Raw genomic sequence first — 21,783 nt, 5'->3', positions numbered from 1 at the left:
TTTGTGGAAGAGCTTTGAACAAGGTAGTCAGCAACTACCTGTAAAAGAAATGGACTGAAAAGCAAAATCCTTGCATTAGCTAGTTGTAGAGCAGTGATTTCTAACGGACATAGCTACAGCTAAGAATTTTGTGACCTTCTTAGATGCTTCAGCAAATTGATCTTGTAGCAGCTGATCTATACTCACTGAATGTAATAGAAAAGAAAATAGTTCAATGAGACCAAGGTACCAGGTGTGATACAGGGGACAATCTATTAACAATCTATCCTGTTATCTGAGCACCTGCAAAGGCAATTCTGGTAAGGAATGTTACTATATCTATTTGTAATACTCATTGAAAGCAAGTCATCAGATTTCACCAGTGTAAATATCCTTACACTGGAGAGTCCCAATTTAGTATATAGTGGTTAAGGATCAGGCTAGAAATTAGGAGACACCGAGTTCGAGACCTACTTTAGGCATTTAGCCAGTTGTGTGACCTTGGGCCAGTCACTTTCTCTCTCATCCCTAGGAAAAATGGCAATGTGGAGGGGGGACCCTTGTCAAACAATTGCAGAGATTTACTCCAGGCAGTTGCTGGGAAGTAAAAACTGATTCAAGGCACACATAGAAGTTATTATATATGGTATGAGATGATAAAAATATTTAGATATGTGGAAAGGAGCACCTGAAAGCTTATGATAGCACATATGTAATTTTTTTAATTTATCTTTTTGGACTAGCTGCTTAAGTTCTGCCAAAGCTTCATCTGGACTCATAGAACATACAGCTAGGCCCACAATAAGACAAATTCACATCTATTTGGGGTTTCAAGGAGGAGCATATCCTGGGATTCACCCTAGACTTTTTGTTATAGCCAGAATTTTAGTTGGCAAAGTCTTAGGGATTCTCAAAGAGATGCATCCAAGTTGCAGCTGAGTGTGCGTCTCAGCTGATCAAAGGTCATAGACAAGGGTCTTAAAGAGTTTAGCATGAGTTACTTCTGATGCAGAAAAGTCCTTGTATGTACAGGGTTGCACACTGCATAGCAGCAAACTTAGTATATTTGCTTTAAATAATTTGATTGCTGCAGACATATAGTTATGTCCTTGGCATTCAAATCTGATAATCTTATTGGATGCTTTTTGTTCTTTAAATGACAGCTTGCTTATTTGATGACTCCAGGAGGTAGAGGGTTGGAAATGAATACCTAAATTTTTAAAGTCTTTGACTTGCACAATAGGTTTATCGTGGATTTTTCAATTATAGGAAAGGTTAAAATGCTTTTTTTTTTTTTTTGTGAGAACGAGAATAATTGTTTTAGCATAATTAATTTTTAGGTGGTTTTTTAAAAATAAAAGGACACAACTGCTCCTAGATATTTTCAAAGGCCAACTTGAGATAACGATAAAATGGTGGTGTTATCTTTATAAAATAGAATAGAAATGGATTGGTTAGATGGACTGGAGGATGGAATTAAGACTTAGCAAGGGCCAAAATGATGTTAATATAGATATTAAAAACTAGGGGAGCCAGAATGCATGGGAATGGGGACAATTAGTTTCCCATTGCTTTGATATCTGATCTGTGCAAAGGTATTTACACAGCATTATCAGTCTGAGAAGGTGATAGTTCGATAGAAGAAACCATTGACTTCAGTCAAAGTTTCTTCCAAGGAATTCTTCCAAAGAACTGAGCCAAAAGCTGTCCTAAAGCTGTCAATAAAGGTAGAACTAAAGGACCTTTATGGGATAGTTCAATATTTCTTAACCAGATAGTATAAGTTTGTACGCTAAAATAGTTGATCAACTTGGTCTGAAACCTGCTTGTGATGTAGTTAGACTATTCTTCTACACCAGGGGTGTCAAACTTTAGGCCTCCCTGAGCTCCGTTTTTGCTGGCAGAAGGCTGCAGGAGGCCATCATGGCTGAAAACAGAACCTGGGTGAGTCACACATGGCTTCCAGCGCTCCATTTTTGCTGGCATTGGGTTGCAGGAAGCTGTCGTGGCCAAAAATGGAGCCTCAATGAGTGATGGTGAGCTGGCCACACCTCTTGGCCACCACCCAACAGCCCCCCGAGGTAAAACACAACCCTGATGTGGCCCTCAATGAAATCGAGTTTGACACCTCTGTTCTAGATCATTCAGTCAGCAAGTTTGTACAGGTAGTCCTGAACTTACAATAGTTCATTTAGTGACCATTCAAAGTTACGACAGCATTAAAAATGTGACTTATGACCGTTTTTCATGGTTATGACCTTTGTAGCATCCCTATGATCATGTGATCCAAATTTAGGTGCTTGACAACTGATTTATACTTATGACCATTCCTGTGTCCCAAGGTCATGTGATCCCCTTTTGCGACCTTCTGACAAGCAAAGTCAATGGGGAAGCCAGATTCATTTAACAACTGAGTTACTAACTTATCAGCTTCAGTGATTCACTTAACAACTGTGGCAAGAAAGGTCGTAAAATGGGACAAAACTCATTTAACAAATTTCTCCCTTAACAACAGAAATTGTCGGCTCAATTGTGATCATAAGTTGAGGACTACCTTAGAGGTAAACCTTGATAAGCGATTGTCTTGTTTAGCGATGGTTTGAATTTGGTGATGAAACAGTAACTTTATGTCCAATTCTTGCATTTATGATCTTTGCAGGTTTATAAAGTACAGGAAAGCTGAAGTAAGATTGTAAGCAAAGCTGCAGGTTCACTTAGCGACAATTCTGCTTAACAACTGAGTTGCTGGTTCCAATTGTGGTTACTAAATGGGGAATGTCTTAATGAAGATGTTTTGCATAGAATTAGCTAATTATACATAGCAGGCTAATTAGACAATAATTAGCAGATTATTCTTACCATCTTAAAAATTGGAAGTCTGAAGTTTCAGTTTTTAAGTAGCAGTAAGCTGATTATAGTAAATACTTTAGTATAAAAAGGTAAAGGTTCGCCTCACACATATGTGCTATTCGTTCCCAACTCTAGGGGGTGGTGCTCATCTCTGTTTCAAAGCTGAAGAGCCAGAGCTGTCCGAAGACGTCTCTGTGGTTATGTGGCTGGCATGACTAAATGCCGAAGGCGCATGGAACGCTGTTAGCTTCCCACCAAAGTGGTCCCTATTTTTCTACTTGCATTTTTTACGTGCTTTCAAACTGCTAGGTTGGCAGAAGCTGGGACAAGTAATGGGAGCTCATCCCGTTACACACCACTAAGGATTCAAACCGCTGAACTGCCGACCTTTTGATCTCAGCGTCTTAACCACTGAGCCACAGTGTCCCTAAGTTTGTTTAGGGGAACACAAATTTGAATCTATTTTCAAGAGTTCTAGAGGAATTCCGTCCTATCATTTTACCATTCTTCAGCTAGAAGTTCAGTTTAAGGATTTCTGAATCTGAAACAGGTCACTTTGACAAGGAGTGTCAGAAATTGGGAAGCTGAGCTTGTCTGTGCTGAGTAATGTATGAAATAGGTCATAGTAGTAGGTTGCCAGGTCTCAGGTGGAACTGGATTATTAGAGTTGAAACAAGGGCTGACAGCTGCATGGGATACTTGATACCAAAACAAACTATGATATTTGTTGTTAACTGTTGGAATCATTCCAGTTCACTAAGAAATAGCTTTGCTTTTTCCTTTTCAGGAGACACCTGTACACATTTTTCAATGAACAGAAGAACCAACAATTATAGTTGTGATAGTGACTCATAATTCTATAGGCAGACATTACCCCAGCCCGAACCTGAGTCACATTCTTCGTTGAACCAGGGTTTGGAAACTCTATAATGATAATTTCATGCCTTTGCAGAGCTAATAATTTATTGGAAAATATTTTAATGTTCATGTTTTCAGCTGTATAGAAAATGGCAATAATTTCCATCCAGAAATAGAGCTTGCATTGTTTCAGCTTTCTATCATGATAATGACATAGTAAGAGACATTTAGCAAAAATTTCCTTAGAGTTTCACATTTATGAGCCCTAAGAGTTTTTCTCTCATCACATTTCATTACCCAACTAGATAACATCATCAGTGTTAGTAAGTGTGAGGTTTGCTCCTTGCTTATATACAGTAACTTGCCTTGCCAGTTTTGATTTTTTCCCCTTTGTAATTCCTTAAGAGTATGGCTTAATCAAATTAAAATTATTAAAATTAAGATAGAAAATTAATATTTGGGATTTTGGGAATCTTATTTGCTCTGCCCACCACTTATTTGATTCTTATTTTGGCCCTAATCATTTTTTCCTTTTGGCCTCATCAACTCTTCCAACAAATCCATCACCACAAAATATAAGATTGAAATCAATGCATTCTCCCAAATATAGTCCTCAGCACCTAACTGAATTTAGAGGCTGGCTTTGAGATATTATGCTTTACCAAAAATGACAAAAATAGTTTGGAAATGCTACATTCCATATTTAGAGTTCTTCCACACTAGTTAAGCTTAAAAGGTAAAGGTAAAGGTTCCCCTCGCACATATGTGCTAGTCATTCCCGACTCTAGGGGGTGGTGCTCATCTCCGTTTCAAAGCCGAAGAGCCAGCGCTGTCCGAAGACGTTTCCATGGTCATGTGGCCTGCATGACTAAACGCCAAAGGCACACGGAACGCTATTACCTTCCAACCAAAGGTGGTCCCTATTTTTCTACTTGCATTTTTTAACATGCGTTTGAACTGCTAGGTTGGCAGAAGCTAGGACAAGTAATGGGAGCTCACCCCATTACACGGCACTAGGGAGTTGAACCGCTGAACTGCCAACCTTTTGATCGACAAGCTCAGCTTCTTAGCCACTGAGCCACCATGTCCCTTAAGTGCCTGCTAAGTTAAGCTTATCAGAAGACAATTCTTACTGAACTGATAAAACTATCAAAGTAAGGAATGATGGTGGCATCAGCCCTTCAAAGTAGACCAGATCAGGAAACAGAGGTTACATGAAGTATCTATATTTTATTGAGATAATCTATAATAACAGAATTTTGCAAGCTTGGTTGTGCTTCTTCTCCTCTCCATCTTATAATCCTCTTAATCAGGAAGGAGTCATCCTGAATCTCTTCTTAATACTGTCTTCTTTCCCAGGACTTAGGGTACTTCTATCCTCTTTCATTATGTAAGAGTTTCTGAACATTTGCTTGAACCCCATATTAAGTTTCAATAGGTGGGTCAGCCACGGGACAGTTGTCCCCAACAAATCTGCTATGACAACACAGGGCTGATGTTGCCTAAGGCCATGTAAAGTACAGCCCAAGTCTCCAGTGACTTAAAATGGCGGGAACAAAAACCACTGAATTTAAAACCTGAAGCACAAAGCTACTGTGTATATGCATATAGGCCTTGATTTCTGTGTATTATAGTAGGCCATTTTTTTAAAAAATAATTATATAATTCATTTTTCATATTCATATGAAATTCATATAATTTCATTTTTGTTTACAATTTTTGTTTTGTTTGTGTCATTTTGTTTACAATGAAAAGACAATCTTGGCTAGTTGTACCTGTGAGCCTCCAAGTAAGCATAGGGTTACTTTTTGGAGAGTTACATTTTTACAGGATTCAGATATTCAGCTGTGCCTGATGTAAAACCTGCCAATTAGATTTATCTACTCCTACTCCCCTTACTATACACTTCAGATTAAATTATAGCTGCATATCCTATTGCATTTCTGCTAATCACTGAACAAGTTCCTAATACCTTGTTACATTGAATCAAGAACCATGCAGTTAATCTAGATGATGAACTAGCTAGTGCAGCATTTGGGACAGAATGTATCACAACCTGCAATTCCCATACCAAACTTGGCTATTTCTCATCGCCTAATAAAGATTATGCCCATCCAAGCATATTTACTGTCTTCTTTAATCAGTATGTACAATACTTGATACCAGATGACTTTGCACCAACAAAACCCAATATAGAGTTTATAATTAGCCCAATGACAGAGAGAATTATTAAATAGACAACTGCCCCCCCTCCCATTTAGAACAATCTAGATTTAGATTACTACAGGTTTTTTTGGCATGTCTGAGGACTTAGATGACCGATGAAACAAGTGACTACCAATCATGAAATCTGTCATTTCTGACAGGGTAAGCAATTTGTAGAAAAGGATGCTGCTGAGTTTCACTGTTAGCTCAGGCTAATTGACCAGTTCAAGAAGGGTCTATCAAATGAAACGTGAAACAAACTCATTCAGAAGGGCACCCCAGAGACTATGTCTGCATTAATTAATATCTGCTTGGTTGGAAGACGCAAGGAATTGTGCCAGAGCATCAGTAGGAAAGAAAGACACTGCTACTCTCTTTCATCCCTCCTCCCGCTTCATATCAGAGACTTTGAAAGTTGAATCTATGTAGCTGGTTGTTAGCAGAGCTGCATGACCTATCTGAGAAAAGTGCCAATGCACACAAGGCTATGTTGATACTGTGGCTAATTTGCAGGTATGTGTCCTGTTAGAACTCTCCTCCCTCAAATACACACACTTCCAAAGCATTGACAAAGTGTTATACTTCTGAAAACAAAAGGCATTTTGTCAACTAGAGGTCCCAAACATCTCAGATCAGGCTTGTGGAAAATGAGTAGTCTCAGCCTCCAAGGGCCCAGAGAATGGGGCAACCAGAAGTTATGTGAAATCTAGACAGGCAGAGTTACAGTAAGTATTGGCATTCAGTTATTCCTGTCTTTTAATAGTCCCAGACAGTCCCAAGTCTGAAATAAAGGCAACTTCACTGAATCCTCCATTGCATGAAGGCATGTTCTGAACACTTAGTCTATCCAATCCCCTATTCAAGGTTGAGACACTGATGGTTGGCTCTTAACTCAGCCCTCATCACAGAGCACAACTTACCATCAGTATAAACTATTTATTTAGTCTCCCTCTAGATTTCCTAACAATTTTGGGAACAGATTAGCTTCAGGTTCACAAACTATATATTATTTGGGAGCAGGATAATAGCATTTTGATTCCCTAGCATGCAAGACTCTCAACCTTCAGTCTCAAACTACTGCTACCTATCACACCTCAACAAATGTACCTACAACTTGTCAACTAAATATGCAGACTATACTTATGTGTTTGGAAATGGAAAAGTACAGACTTTGCCCCACCTGTTCTGTGACTGCAAAATCAATCTTTCTGTAGCCCAGATTTCTGCATAATGCCTCTATGCAGTGTCAAACACTGAGCTAACCTACCTGAAGGAATATCAGCAAGGAAGTCTTTAGCTATCCCTCTTTCTCTCCATGATTCCCTTAACATCAAAGATTGAGAAATCTGATCATGAACTATAAGATATCACTAGCTCTTTCCTCCAATTTGTGAATTCTTGAAACAGGAAGCACACATTTCTGGGTCTCAGAAGGACTTACAATTTGATTTGAATGAAAAAATGTCACATATATTTAACTACCTTTGATTTTTGTTATGGAAAGCTTGAACATAAAGTAATGCCTTACTGATTGAGCAACAGCTCCTTGGTCTTTCAAAAACTTATAAATCATATTTTCACAAATTTTGGATTATGTATCTAGATGATCTGTTCATTTACCTTGAGGATTCTGTTTTTCCTACCGATCAAATCCAACTGTTTTTCAATGCCTTCATTACTGCAGTCTCAATTTTAAACTAAAGTTTTGGTTTTCATAAATTTGACTATTAGGAATACTGCATTCTGCAAAAGGAATTTAGGTGGATCCATTAAAAGTAGAACTTGTTCTGTCTTTGGATTCTCTACTGTATCATCAGAGATACATAGCATTTTGTGGGCTTTGCCAAATGTTACAGTAGATGTATGTCTAATTTTGTTTAACTATCCATGCTATTGACCTATTTTATCAAGAAAGTGAGATTCTTATGGCTAGCAAGTCTTTATTCATTTCGTACAATGGTTTGCTTCTCTGAGATTCAGATCTATCTATCCCTTAGTTCTTTTAATTTTGCTTTGAGAGATGTACTTTTACTATACAACTCCAGAGTATGTGGGCAACATCCTTCTCTGCATTTTCTTTTCCAGGCAATTCCTGCCAAATGAAAGAAACAATGTTTTTTAAATCAGAACTTTTCCCTACATAGAAGTTTTTTTGGCATGTCTTATCATTGAAGGAGAGCTCCAAATTGATCACATGAATTTGGAATACTTATAGATTTTTGAGTAGCTCATGCAGTGCTTTTTTTCTTTTCTTTTTCTTTTTCTTAATTTTTTAAAATTATTTTTATAACACAATATAACAATACAAGACATACAATATTTATAAACAAACTCTGTTTACAGCTATTGCATGGTGGTCTTCTTTGTTATTCACAATTTCTCCTTCTTTCTCTTTATGTTATTCTGATTTACTACTTGTCCCCAACATTTTAATTGCAATATATACAATGTATTTCTCTCATTCATATCAATTTCCTATTTTTTATACTTTAACATATCCTTTCTTTATATTTTAACATTTCTATCTCCCCCCCCCTATTTTTCTTCTCCGTTTTTCCTCCCCTCCAACCACTTATACCATTTGTGCCAAGTCCTATAGTATTCTGTGTCCTTTTTTTAAAAAGTTCTTTTGTCAGTTTATCCATCTCGGCACATTACAAGATTTTTTTTATCAGCTCTTCTTCTGTTGATATTTCTGTTGCTTTTTTTTCAAATGTCTTAGTTTCTAACTACAAAGCAAACAGGTTGATGCTTTCTTGTGTAAGCCAGCATGTTTTTACCCTTCAACTCTCTTTCATTCTGCACCTGGAGAAGTTAGCCATTCTTCCTCTGGCACAGGATTATCCTGTGAGACTCTTAGAGACCAATTTGAAAGTCCTTTCCTAACTAATTGAATCTGTATTCTGTAACAGCAGGACTTATGTGTGTGGGCTCAGCCACAAAACTTCCACAGGGACCAACCATCTCCTCTACTCTTGCCACACAAATGCCTACTTACCTATCCATTCTTCAGAGCTTTTTTGTTTTTCTCAGGATGTCAACTTGCTCCTTAACAATCTCATGCTTCCTACCAGCAGCTCCTAAAACTCTCTGCTGTAATAATCAGCTTCCCCCATTTCTATTGGCTATCAGGTTTGGCTTTCTACCAGATTTCTCTCTTCCATAAGATCTCTACACATAGAAGCCGAAATGTTTAGATTTTTGGACCATTTCCTGAAATTGCACTAATCAAGTCTTCTGGCATTTTTCTTGCAATTTCCAGACAATGGAAAATATATTATTTTCTAAAACTACCATGCCTTCCTGGCCATTTAGGGAATGAGAGAGAAATGTGTTTTGGAATCTCAACACAAGAGAAGTCGTCTGGAATATTCAATTCATTAGAAGGACCACCCAGATGTTGGCCATTCTTGGGAGACAGCAGACTATGTTCCTGCCCCACATTTTCTATGCTAGTTGGGAAGGAGGTCTAGAAGGAATCAAGATGGTGAGACCAGAACCTGAAATTTTCAGGCCAGAGGAGACAATGTAAATCAGAAGTCTTCCAAGATAACAATACAATGGCCAACATGAGAATAAAAGAAACCTAATAAAGATAGATAGACCTCTATATAGGCCTTGATATCTGTATACTGCAGCTGGCAAATATTTTGTGTAAATGACTTCTTTTTCCTGTCTGCAATAAAAAAACCCCAAATCTTTCCTAGTTTTGTCTGGGAACCTGCTGCTGAGTAAGCCAACTCCTGAATAAAGATTAAGTGTATGGAGAGCCAAGACGTACAACTATGCCTAGTACAATGTGATGAATTGTTCTGATTCTCTTCACTATTTTCTGGATATAGTAGATGTTTTGCAGTACAGAAAATAGCAGGATAAGACAGAGTAAATCACAGGGATAATACAAAGCCAGAGTCCTGGGGACAAGTATTGATGTCAAAAGAGTTTGAATTACTCGGTGTCTCAGACCTACTCTATTATTTTAAACAGGACACATAGCCAAATTAAGCTTCATATATTATATACTTTTACTGGATTGTCCAACATGTGTTTAACATGCAGATATTTGTTCAATAATAATAGCAAAAGTAGCTATATTCATCCAATAAGTCAGACTAGAAAGCCACTCCATGATGCTTAATATGTTAGTCTCTAATGACATTTTCCTATCAAGCTTTGTTTTTAGCTAAGTAAGAACAGAGAAAGAAGTCTTGAATTGGGAAGTACACATAATGAATTATTTAGTTAGTTGGGATCCTACAAATATACACCACACCAACTCCAACTTCATAAAGCAGATTCACACTTTCTGCTTGGCCCACTGATAATAGAAACCATTCATTGCTTCCGGAGTGCAGACATGGCTGAGGTCCTCCTCCCCCTTCCTCTCCCAACCAGCAAATGTATCCCACACAAATGTTTACAGCTTTAGTTCAAAACTGCTCTTTTCCAACCTAACCCTTCAGAGCAGATAATCTCCACTGCTTTATTTCACTCTAGTAGTAGCCCCAGTTTCAATTGACTACAGTGCCTGGCATTTCTCCTCCTGCCCGGTGCCTGGTCACTGCCCTAGACACTGTAGGTGCTTGCTAGATTCTCTGCTGATCGGCAGTTGTTGTTTTTAAAACAATCTTGTGATTGATCCAACAGTGGTTTGTTAAATCAATGAACTATTCTCAACTCCAAAAGGTCATGCTCATTCAATCTTGACATGTCCCTGTGGGGACTCTTAGTTTTTGCTCAGGCTGGGTGAAACATTGTCCCTTTGCTTTTCCACCCCCTGACCACAGTAAAGAAAGCTACAATGTCACTATAAGGTTAAAAAAAGAAAGAGTTGCTGCTAATGTCTAAGGCACAGATGTTAAACTTGCGTAGTCACGTGATGTATCGTGACTTTTTCACCCTTTGCTATATCAGGCATGGGCGTGGCCAGCATGTGACACATCTGGCCCGCACTGGTCTAAGGAGAAAGAGTGGGAACTAAAGGCATGCATAAGTAGTGCAAACATCTGGAAAGTAATGGGATTAATGATTATAGGTTTAATGAGGAGGGAACAATCCCTCCCCACCAAAGAAAAGGCAGGTGCTGGTAGATCACCCTATATAGGAGCCAGGCAGTGAGGCTTCCTATAGGGGAAGGACAATAGGTCTTGCAGTGGCTGTAGTGTGGACTGAGCATCAGCCCAGTCACTTTACTAAGCCATTGCAACCTAGACAGTTCTTTCTGAGGTTGGCTTAAGAAATAACCAAAACAATAGGTTTAGGCTATGGTGCAGACCTGTCCTTAGCTAAACTGAATCAAAATGTTCTTTATCCAACATTCACATGATCTCAAGAAAGCCTAAAGCATGGCACCCACCTGCAAGTACTGATACGCTAAATCTTGATGGCAAGATTTAGATTTCAACAGCGCTCTGTCGATGGTAGCTGAAGCCTTTTGGCACATTTCTCGGGCATGGCTGAGTGTGAGCGTGGACCAGGACCCTCTTTTGATATAGTTTGACTCACTGTTGATGGGGATGTTGGTGCAAGTGGTGATCTTGAGGTCATTATTGCTCTTGGAGGATTTCAGCATATGTTCACTGATTGTGTTGTAAGCATGCATAAAGTATTTAGGCTGGCTGTGATCAGGCTGCCTGCCAAGGGTCATGAGGCCCATAGGGTTACGATAGTTGCAGGTGTCACTGTCTAGATTGTCATCTGAGCTCCACCAGCCTGATATGTTGGATCTCGTCCTGCGTTTAGTCTCTGTGGTTTTTGCACGGTCTTTACTCTTGCTTCTCCGGTTGGGTTTTGAGTCCTCAGTGCCTTTCTTGCCATTCACACTGCCTTTAGAAGCACCTTCCAAGGACTGTGACTTAGCGAAAAGTTTTTGGACTGAATGAACCAAGTGCCGTATTCTCCCAGGGTTTTCATTCCGGTGTTTGGCATCTGAACTTCTCTGGAACTGGAGGGTGCTAAAACCATCTCTGTGGATGGGCAGTTGTTTTTCAAATTGGTCTAGTAGGTTGGCAGGGAGTCTGTTAATTTTGGTGGCTTGGGCATGACTTGGAAAGGGGTTCTCATCAGGAACCTCAAAGTGAGAGTTGTAATGAATACGTGGAAATGTACTGCTGTTAGAAATCTGGTTGTTGAGTGGAAGGAGGCAGTCACTATGGAGAGAGTTGGGTGTTGAAAACCGAGGGTCCATTGAATAGGAATCTGTGGGACTAAGAAGATAAGGATTCCTATCTTGAGTGGCATAGAGTGAGTCTTGAGGAGAGTCCAGGTTATCAGATAGATGGCGACTTCGGTTATCTCCTAACCCCTTCATGGTGCTGAGGTATCCTAGAGCATTGCTTCTGTAAGATGGCACGGAGGATATATCCACTCTGTTCCTGGTCACTGTAGCTTGACTGGGAAGTTTTTCTACAGCCAAAAAAAGATACAGAAAGAGTGATTAAAAGATGGAAAAAATATGTTCTCAGGATCTATCTACAGAAATCCCTAATAAGCACAACTACAAATGAGTGATAGAAATAATCATTCGAGAAACCAAGAGACCTCAATTCAAACAGGACAATGATTTAAGTTATTGCATTTGACAATCCATTCCCCTTTGAAAATCTCACTAGGGTATCTGCTTTATTTCCTGGGCAACTCAAAAAAATTTCTGGCATATGAAGTTGACCTCATTTAGAAAATTCTGAATATTTTTTTCTATCCCACCTTTATTATTATCTTTGCAGTTGTTCTGATATAATATGAATTTACCTTAATTAACTGGGACAATGAAAATTTACTGTTTACATCAAGATATATAAAGTTATGAGACCAAAGGAATGAAATATTCACATGTTGTACAAGAAAATTGGTGCATAAAATCTTACAAAAGGAAAGCAGTTCTGGATTTGGCACGAATTGACAAAAAATAATCTGCCTCATCATTGTTCATTATAAAGAAGTATATTGGTGAAGAGGTGTGAAAAAATTGCAAAAACCTTTCTGTAGTTTGATTTATACCAAATTAAAACTAAAGAATGTAGACTATACATCAAAAACATTTCAGAAGCAGTAGAACACAGTTTCTGAGATCTGTAAGTGGGCATCGCACATCACCCAGAGGTTACCATATGAGGACAAATCATGCATTGACAAGATTGCTAGGAGGTGGGAGATACTTCTAATGTAATGTACCAGATCCCCTACCTGGGTTGCCCCTGTGATTATGTAAGACAGATGAGCAGGGCCGGATTTAGATGAAAAGAGGCCCTAGGCTATTCCACTTATGAGGCCCTTTCACCTATAGTGAAAGTGTAATTTTAATTTTGCTAACAATTTGAATGTAGGCCCCTCTTGATCTTGAGGCCCTAGGCTGAAGCCTAGTTAGCCTATAGGAAAATCCGGCTCTGCAGATGAGCTACCTAGCTGACAGCAAGAACACAGGTGAGCGGTCAAATGAGGAGACCCAAATTCATTGGTAGCATTCCATTGCAATGAACAAAGACATACATTCAATTTGGCAGCCACTAAAATTGTTGGCCGAGCAGGTACAAAAATAGCCAGGGAAATAACTGAAGCCTGGGAAACAGGCCCCTTGTCAGTCACCAGGAATGCTGATTTACCACCAGCTTATCCGGTACTTAGGAATTGAAGACTTGACAGCACAAAGAAACAACAGCCAATGACTTAATAGCTGACCATCAACAGCCCCATGAACAACTAAAAAGATCACACAAACAAGTACCCCATAAATACTATGCCTGTGTCCAAGCACACTTTCTGGTAAAAATAAGTTTCCTGAAAATGGGCTCCAGCACGAGTCTGAAAACTTGGGAGACTAATTGTCTGGTCCTGCTGAGCGACCCAGATTGGATAAAGCATGTAGATTTAATTCAGTCTTTCAAACTGAAATCAGTGGTGATAAACAAGATTTAGACCAATAATTACATTGTAAGAAAAATAAATATAAATGAGCTGTTTGTTCCTGATACTGTTAACAGATAATATTTCATTCTAAGTTTTGCAAACTTGAACGGTCTTGTATCATAGTTTTAATCACTGGACTATAAAAAGTCTAAACCTTGAGAAGGGCTTTGCTTGTAGAAACATGCAAATAAAGCTGTTTTTATCTGCGTTTGTATTGGCATGCCAACTGCTTTGGGCTGGTTCCTTTCCCATTCCTCATCATCCTACTGTATACCAGCCACTCCAAGGTTTAGAAGCAAACAGTTGGGAGTTCATGTCCAATTCACTGCAACTGCAATGGTAAGACTGTAAGTGGGTGCTTGCGTTGATATGATATGAATGGCTCCATGGAGTAAGCAGTGGGGTCAGCATAGCAATGAGCCATGATTTCCTATACAGCAAAGTAATTGGACAAGCAGAAAGGTCAAGAGCAACTCAAGAAAATCAATCATGCTTTGAAGTTTGGAAACATCCATATGGATTTGCTCATGAATATGTATATAGGGGAGAAATAATATAGTTCTCTGTACACAGTTCCACAATTGTAAGAGTGTTTGCAGTTATTCAGGCTAAGATAATAGCCATCAAATCTTCTTCACTGATTGCTTCTATCTGAGTAATTAGCTCCTATTCCAGAGCAAGGAGGTTCTTTTATGGAGGTAGGTGCATTGTTGCATTTTTTAAATACCTGCTTTCTTTAGAAACATTATATATTTGGTCATTGTTATTAGAAGTGGCAAATCATTTGCATAAGATATTAGTCCCTGTTGGCTAGCTTACAGAATCATAAGTGCAAGATCCTTGGTGCTCCATTAGCTTGGTTGCTTTCTAACAGACGTTTCATTATCAAACTAAGTAACATCATCAGTGCTAGAAGGGAGTAGGGTTTGTGCTCATTTTAGATACTAGTGGCTTGCCCTGTCAGTGATGGTGGGAATGATCTTGGTGGTTCCTTGATTAGTCTGTTGTTTACTGTTAGCTTGTTTGTCTGAGTTGGTGGTTCTTTAATTGGGCTATTGTTTATTTCTTAATTGTTAGTCTAGTGTTAATGTTGGTATTAATCTTTGCTCACCTGGGCATTGATTATTGGTAAGGAGGTGTATTGGTTTCTTTGTTTCCATTTTGGCTTTTGGATTGTCTCTTTTGATTGGTATGTAGTTGTTATTTATCTCTCTGTCATAAGTTTGATTGGCCTAGTGCAGGGGTGTCAAACTCGCAGCATTATGTTGTTGTCACGTGACGTATCACAATTTCTTCCGCTTCGCTAAAACGGGAGTGGGCATGGCCAGCGCAGGACGCATCCGGCCCATGGGCCACGAGTTTGATACCCCTGGCCTAGTGTAAATGAGGCATGTTTTATGCAGACTTGCATATCAGGAAAAGCTATTTTCTGCATAGTAATGGAACAGTGGTGGGTTTCAATTTTTTTTACTACTGGTTTTGTGGGTGTGGCTTGGTGGGCATGGCATGGCTTGGTGGGCATGGCTTGGTGGGTGTGATAGGGGAAGGATACTGTAAAATCTCCATTCCCTCCCCACTCTAGGGGAAGGATATTGTAAAATCTCCATTCCCTCCCTACTCCAGGGGAAGGTTACTGCAAAATCCCCATTTCTTCCTGATCAGCTGGGACTTGGGAGGCAGAGAATAGATGGGGGTGGGGCCAGTCAGAATTTTTACTACCGGTTCTCCGAACTACTCAAAATTTCTGCTACTGGTTCTCCAGAACTGGTCAGAACCTGTTGAAACCCACCTCTGTAATGGAAGTAGTTCCATCACCCATATTACCAGATAGGGGGCATTTCTTTTTCTTCATGAGCCACATTGAAATGAATTTGAAAAAAACAACAACAGAAAGAATGAATGATTGTAATGCTATATAATTAACTTAATAATTTTTATTAAGATGTTGAATTGTATTATTTGGAATACATATATTTGACAAAGTAATTGAAAATTAGAGTTAAGATTTAAGGAAATGTATTGTATAATTTGGTTTATTATTGCTAAAAGAAATGAATGATTGTAATACTACATAATTAATTGATTTTTATTAAGACATTGGATTGTATTATTTTGAATAGTTGATAATGAAAAATATTTGTGATTATAATAAGGGAATATAAGGAAATATCAGAAATTATGTTGTGAGATTTTAAGTTTAAGGGGTTTAATTTAGAGATGAAAAGGGAAAAATGAATTTTATTAAGATCAGAGGTTAGGATGAAGGGTAATTTTGGTCTACAAAAATTAGAGAGAATAAACACTATGGCAAAAAGGGTATATATAAATTGTGCTGGAAATGACTAAAAATTGTTTACATTAGTGAACCGGCCAATACTCTGTTCAGAAAAAAATACATTGTATGTTTGTTTGTGTGTTTGTGTAAAAAATAAAAAAAACTTTAAAAAAAAGAGAGAAATGAATGAGAGGTGATCAAGAGCACAACGGTTGCTGAACTGTTTGCATTTATTTCCAAAGGTTTCTAAAGGAAGCACTTGGAAATGTGACTGCATTTGTTACTAGTCATCCTTTGCTATCTCCTCTTGTCAGGACAAAAGTTGATGACAAGAGTTAAAAGATGAATTATTTGGTTTTGCCAATAGAATTTTGCAGCTGCTATGAGGCCACATCATTAGCAAGGATGGGCAAAATTGGCGTCCTTCCCTACACAGCATAAAACATAGCACACAAGCTACATTAGGATTGTACAACTTGTATCCTTTTAAGAGAAAAAGCATTTATTTCAAGTTTTTTTTCCCTTTTACATGACAGACTAAGCCACTAACACAATGGCAATGCAGGTAGCAGAGTTCTTCTTTAGATTGAACTAACTTTTTAAAGACTCAGAACTTTTAAGGATGGGCTAGACCTATTCAATGGATTAGCTTTCCCAATGTCACTTGGGAATTGCACCTGAGAGTATAAATCCAAGAAAAAAACAAAGGAGAAGAAGAAAGACTGCCTGCATCATTATCTTCTCCTTGGCTCACTGAAGTTATCAGATAGCTATTTCTAAAAGTCTCTCTGAGCCAGACAAATTTATGATTTTGTTTCTTGCCTCACAATAGAAGTATGGAAGATGGATTACAAAGCATTGGATAATCTCACTTGATCATAAATTGGGCTGGAGTTCCCTTTAGCAATAAAATACCATATCTCTTATCATCCTTTACAGTAGCAATGGATAATAGATACACTTTCAGGTATTCTTGAACTGCAGGTGTCCTTCTTTTTATCATTATCCATGCTGGGTAGATTATTTAACAATATTTAGGGGATTTCGTCATGCCCATTCTTCGATTGAATGAGTAGGCTATCTGTTTTTTTCCTACTTTCTTTTCCTACGAAAGCATTTAAATAGATATTGTTAGAGTCACTGTCACTTGGACAATAACTGCACAATAATGTGATTATAGACTGTCTCTGATTTAATCTGCTTTAGAGCAGAATTTTCTGCTCTAATTTGATAATTCTTGGCAAACCTATGCTTATAGGTACTAGATATGACTCAGATGTTAGCATCTGGTAGGATCACGGTAATATCTTCTCTTCATGTACATTCCAGTATTTGTACATGGAAATACTGATGAGTTAATTTTAGATATCTCAATAGGTATAAGCAAGGAAGCCTTCTTCAGTCTTCTGCTGTCCACACTTGCTCAGTTTTATCTCTTCAGTTGGGGAGTGTTATACTGGGTACCAAAGCATCATAGAACTGATGCCTTTACAAAGTGTACTACTGTACTACTTATTTATGCCTACCAGGCACAGTTTAAGATACTGACTCTAAATGGCTTAGGGACTGGCAATCTGAAGGGTCACCTCTGGGTATGAACATGCCCATTTATTGGCATGGTACAATCCTGGAAGACTACCTCCCATTGCTAAAACTTCATCTTTCGGGGATACCAGGGAAGATTTTCTTCCATATGGCTCCTATGGAATGTGCTATCTACGGGATATATATTGAATGTAATTGCATTATATTTATTCTGTTTTGTTAGTTGCATTTTAATTTCTAGAAACAACCTCAAGTGTTGGATAGATGTACAGTTGGCTATAAATGAAACCAATGAAATAAATATGTGACAAAGTTAATATTTTCTTCTTTATAAACCCTCTTTCTGTTCAAATAATTTAGCAATAAAGCATATCTGTCAATGTTATTTATTTTGGAACTCCCTAGGCTGGGAAGATAATTTTTTTTTTAAAAAAAACCTGGATCTCTCTCTCTGTTTCTCTGTCTCCAGACACACATATAGACACACACACACACACACACACACACACACACACACACACACACATCATGTTTTGAAACCCAAATAAGTGCTTTCCCCCTGGAGCTGACAAACATGTAACTACAAAAGAGAGTCTAGTGAGGCTGACCTTGCTATGGGCCAACATGCTGTAAAATGGGGAAAAAAACATTCCCTTATGCGTGAATTTGTAACACAACGCATTAAAATCCCTGAGAGTCTGTCCAATTGTGTTGCATGACTGGGTAAAAAGGGAGTTTTATCCAGAAGCAGCTATAGTCTTTAAACTGAGCTTCCCAAGGGCATATACAGTATCACGTGAATTTGACTAAAGAAAAAAAAATCCAATATCTACAATGAACACAAGAATAAACCTTGATCAACACAGGATGAAATACATGGTCAAGAAATGCTGTATCAGGAATGTAACAGGAAGCACAAGATATAACACACTGAGGCGAGGCTAGGTCTTTGCAAAGATCATTTTTTAGGAAGTGCTTAAAAGAAGGCTTATTGGAAATCCTGGAATGGACAAAAGATGGAATCTTTGAGGAGCACTGGAAATGACCATGACAGGCAGTAGACTTAAGGCAACTTTTTTTGGGATGGGATTCTTATTATATGGTACAAGAACACTTTCTTACCCTGCTACTAAGGTAATTGGGAATTTTAGGAATGATTATCCCAATGTATCAGGAGATTTTCAGTTGCCTGAATGCATTTTCCCCTGCAAAAGAAGTCTTTGTTTTCCCCCCTCATTTTAGGGTGCTTTAAAATTACTTCATTTCTGTCTTTTCCTCTTTTGTCTTGGTGGTCCAATAAGCTATTCTATCAACCAACATATAAGGAGTGGTTCAGTTGGGGTTTTAGCTGGGGCTTGGAGTTTATTCTTATTTTTATTTATTTATTAAAATTGTATGCCACCCATCTCCCCTATAAGGTGACTCTGGTGGCTTACAAGTTATAAAGCAAGCAGAAAAGTAATTAAAATATTAAAGACTTCTTTTCCATAGTTTCAGCTCAAAGGAGTTCCAGAATGCATAACATTAAATATAGTACTGAAACCCACATTCTTTCAAATTGGCAATTTTCTTTGGTTTTCTTTGTGTCTTTATTTTCTTCTCTGCAGAAAGATGAGGAAGAAATCCTTCAAACTTGTTATCTTGTTTATTCTAATAAACTTGTTTATTCTTTTAATTTGTAAATGAATGGTAGGTCATCTCTTCCACACGCATCCTCCTCTGCAGCCACAAACACACTTGATCGCTAATGTCAAGGAATTGCTGGAGTTGCAGTTCCTGGCTCCCTTTGCCTCCCTATAGTTGTATATTCTAGGGAATGTACATTTGCTTTCTTGAGAAATGCATTAGCTAGTTCTCAACAGGAGAAAAATTCCAAAGTTCATACTTGCCTCAGCATCTCTAAATTTGGTGAAACTGGCAAAGATTAAAAAGTCATCTAAGTTGGCTTGAAGCACACTGAGGACCAAATAACAGAATCTTCTCAAGAATAAAAGGCTGAAGAAAAGTGTGAGCTGCCAGCTTGACTCTTGCCCTTCTTTCCCTATTCCAATTAACACTTTCCTCAGGTTGCTCAGCTTGCATGCTTCAGCTACTTCCATACTCTCACACTAAAATTCATTGTCTGAGTAAGTACACTTGGCAGCGAGGAGGGGAAAATGAATTTACTGGCTTGTATTTCAATTCTTGTTAGTGCTTTGGGTGTCTCTGAACCCCCAAGGCCAGAGATAATTGAAAAAAATATTCCTATTATCTTCAATTTTCTGCTTCAGTCCCTTGGATTCTGTGTCAATATTTATTCTGGTCTTTGCAAAAAGATCTGGTAATCTTTTTGTTACAGAATACCACTTTCTCACAATTCATGAAATTAAATATGGATTTTTTTTCCCCTTTCAAGTGCTATTCTTCCACAAAGTGGGGAGAGGTAGAACAAAACTAAATTGGGAAAAAAAACTGATGGAAGTAAAGCTTTCAGTACTTTGAAGCAAGTTTTGATGCAAGCGTTGAGAATTGAGTTTCTTTCTGTGAAGCTGAAGTACATTCCTTCCATCCTTTCTTGCAAAATATTTCTATGGGCCTACAGAGGAACGAGGAATAAAGAACCACCTAACTCTTATGGCTTTGACTACTGTATCATCAGAATTGTTGAGACACCATAAGAGAGAAAAGAAATGATCTGTATTAGTGTCAAATGAGATAATGTGGGAAGAAGTGTACAAATATTTGGAAAAACAAAACAAAAAAAGTATGCTGTCAGACCCAAAACCAGGAATGACATGTGGTAATACTCCCAAGCTGATTTCTTTATAGTCAGAATCTTGCCAGACTGAAGACTCTGTTTTCTGGTGTTGCAATGAACCAGATTGTGACTGCTTTGAAACATAGAGAAGACCTGGGGAATTCATCTAGGGATCAACACTTTTCTACAAGGATAGCTCAACTGAGTTGGGACAAACCGCTTTCAGTAGGAGATGAAGCAACTTAGGCAGATCCTCATTTGGGTTGTATGTTCACTTTGGACAAGTGTGTATTGGCTTTGCATTAATGAAAGAGTACACAGCTAGGTGATGACTCTGTCGGACTTGTGATGTATTTGGGGAAAGTAATGGAAGGACAAGTATTGTGAGTTGGTTGGGTGTTTCATTAACTGCCAACCGGAGGTGGTATTCAGCAGGTTCTGACCAGTTCTGGAGAACCGGTAGCGGAAATTTTGAGTAGTTCGGAGAACCAGTAAATACTACCTCTGACTGGCCCCACCCCCATCTATTCCCTGCCTCCCGAGTCCCAGCTGATCCCAGCTGATCGAAATGTGGATTTTGCAGTAACCTTCCCCTGGAGTGGGGTGGGAATGGAGATTTTACACTATCCTTCCCCTGCCATGCCCATCAAGCCATGCCACGCCCACCAAGCCATGCCATGCCATGCCACGCCCACAAAGCCACACCCACAGAACCAGTAGTAAAAATTTTTGAATCCCACCACTGGTGCCAACCTGAATGTTGCTCGCATATTGTTGACTTCCTACATGGCCGAGGTTTGTGTATCAGTTCTGTTTTGAAAGAATTCGATTGTGTAAGTCATTATAGCGGAGTTTGTCTGTGTAAATGGAGGCAGAGGAGGGTTGCATCTAATTTGAAACCCCTCAGGGAAGAGTTATAGCTCATTTGCAAGAAAGAGATGACAGGAAACATTTGCGGTTGGTCCCTAATTTCATCTCAGGAGTCTTATTACTAAGTCCCAGTAGGAAGATTGTTGGTAACTCTAGTCTTAAGGAGTTGCTGGTACATCAAGAGCTCTTTCTTCCATAACTTGATTGTGGATAAGCATGAAATCCTGGTGTATATTACTGATATCTTGTTGGAGGAAGGCAAGCAAATCTGCCTCTCTAGGTTTCAATCTACCAACGGACATTCCTAGGGAGGGGGTGATGGCACAGATGTAATCTTGAATGTAATAAGGTACTCTGTTGAGCTAAAGGTAAAGCTAAAAACTATGAATTGAGTACCAATTTTATTTATTTATGTTTTATATTTCTGACTCACCCATCTGCCTTAAAGAGAGACTCTGGGTGGTTTACAATTAAACATTAAAATATAAAAAACATTGAATATAAAATTAGAATTAAAGAATTAAAATGTTAGAATAAAAAACTGTAAAACTTTAAAAAA

At 38.4% G+C, this 21,783-nt stretch overlaps 1 protein-coding gene across 2 annotated transcripts in view; it reads right to left on the bottom strand.

The window, feature by feature from the left end:
- The window catches only part of DLGAP4 (DLG associated protein 4), a 400,912-nt gene that overhangs the window by 127,008 nt on the left and 252,121 nt on the right, over positions 1-21,783 (bottom strand). For both annotated transcript variants that reach the window (XM_034413994.3, XM_034413996.3), the window contains exon 3: positions 11,249-12,297. In XM_034413994.3, coding sequence (XP_034269885.1) covers positions 11,249-12,202 — 954 coding nt within the window. In that variant the 5' untranslated portion in view covers positions 12,203-12,297. The remainder of the gene's footprint in view (positions 1-11,248; positions 12,298-21,783) is intronic.

Source organism: Pantherophis guttatus, chromosome 3, assembly GCF_059756535.1.
Source record: "Pantherophis guttatus breed Tessera chromosome 3, ASM5975653v1, whole genome shotgun sequence".
NCBI lineage: Eukaryota > Metazoa > Chordata > Lepidosauria > Squamata > Colubridae > Pantherophis > Pantherophis guttatus.
This window is presented reverse-complemented; position numbering and strand designations above follow the sequence as displayed.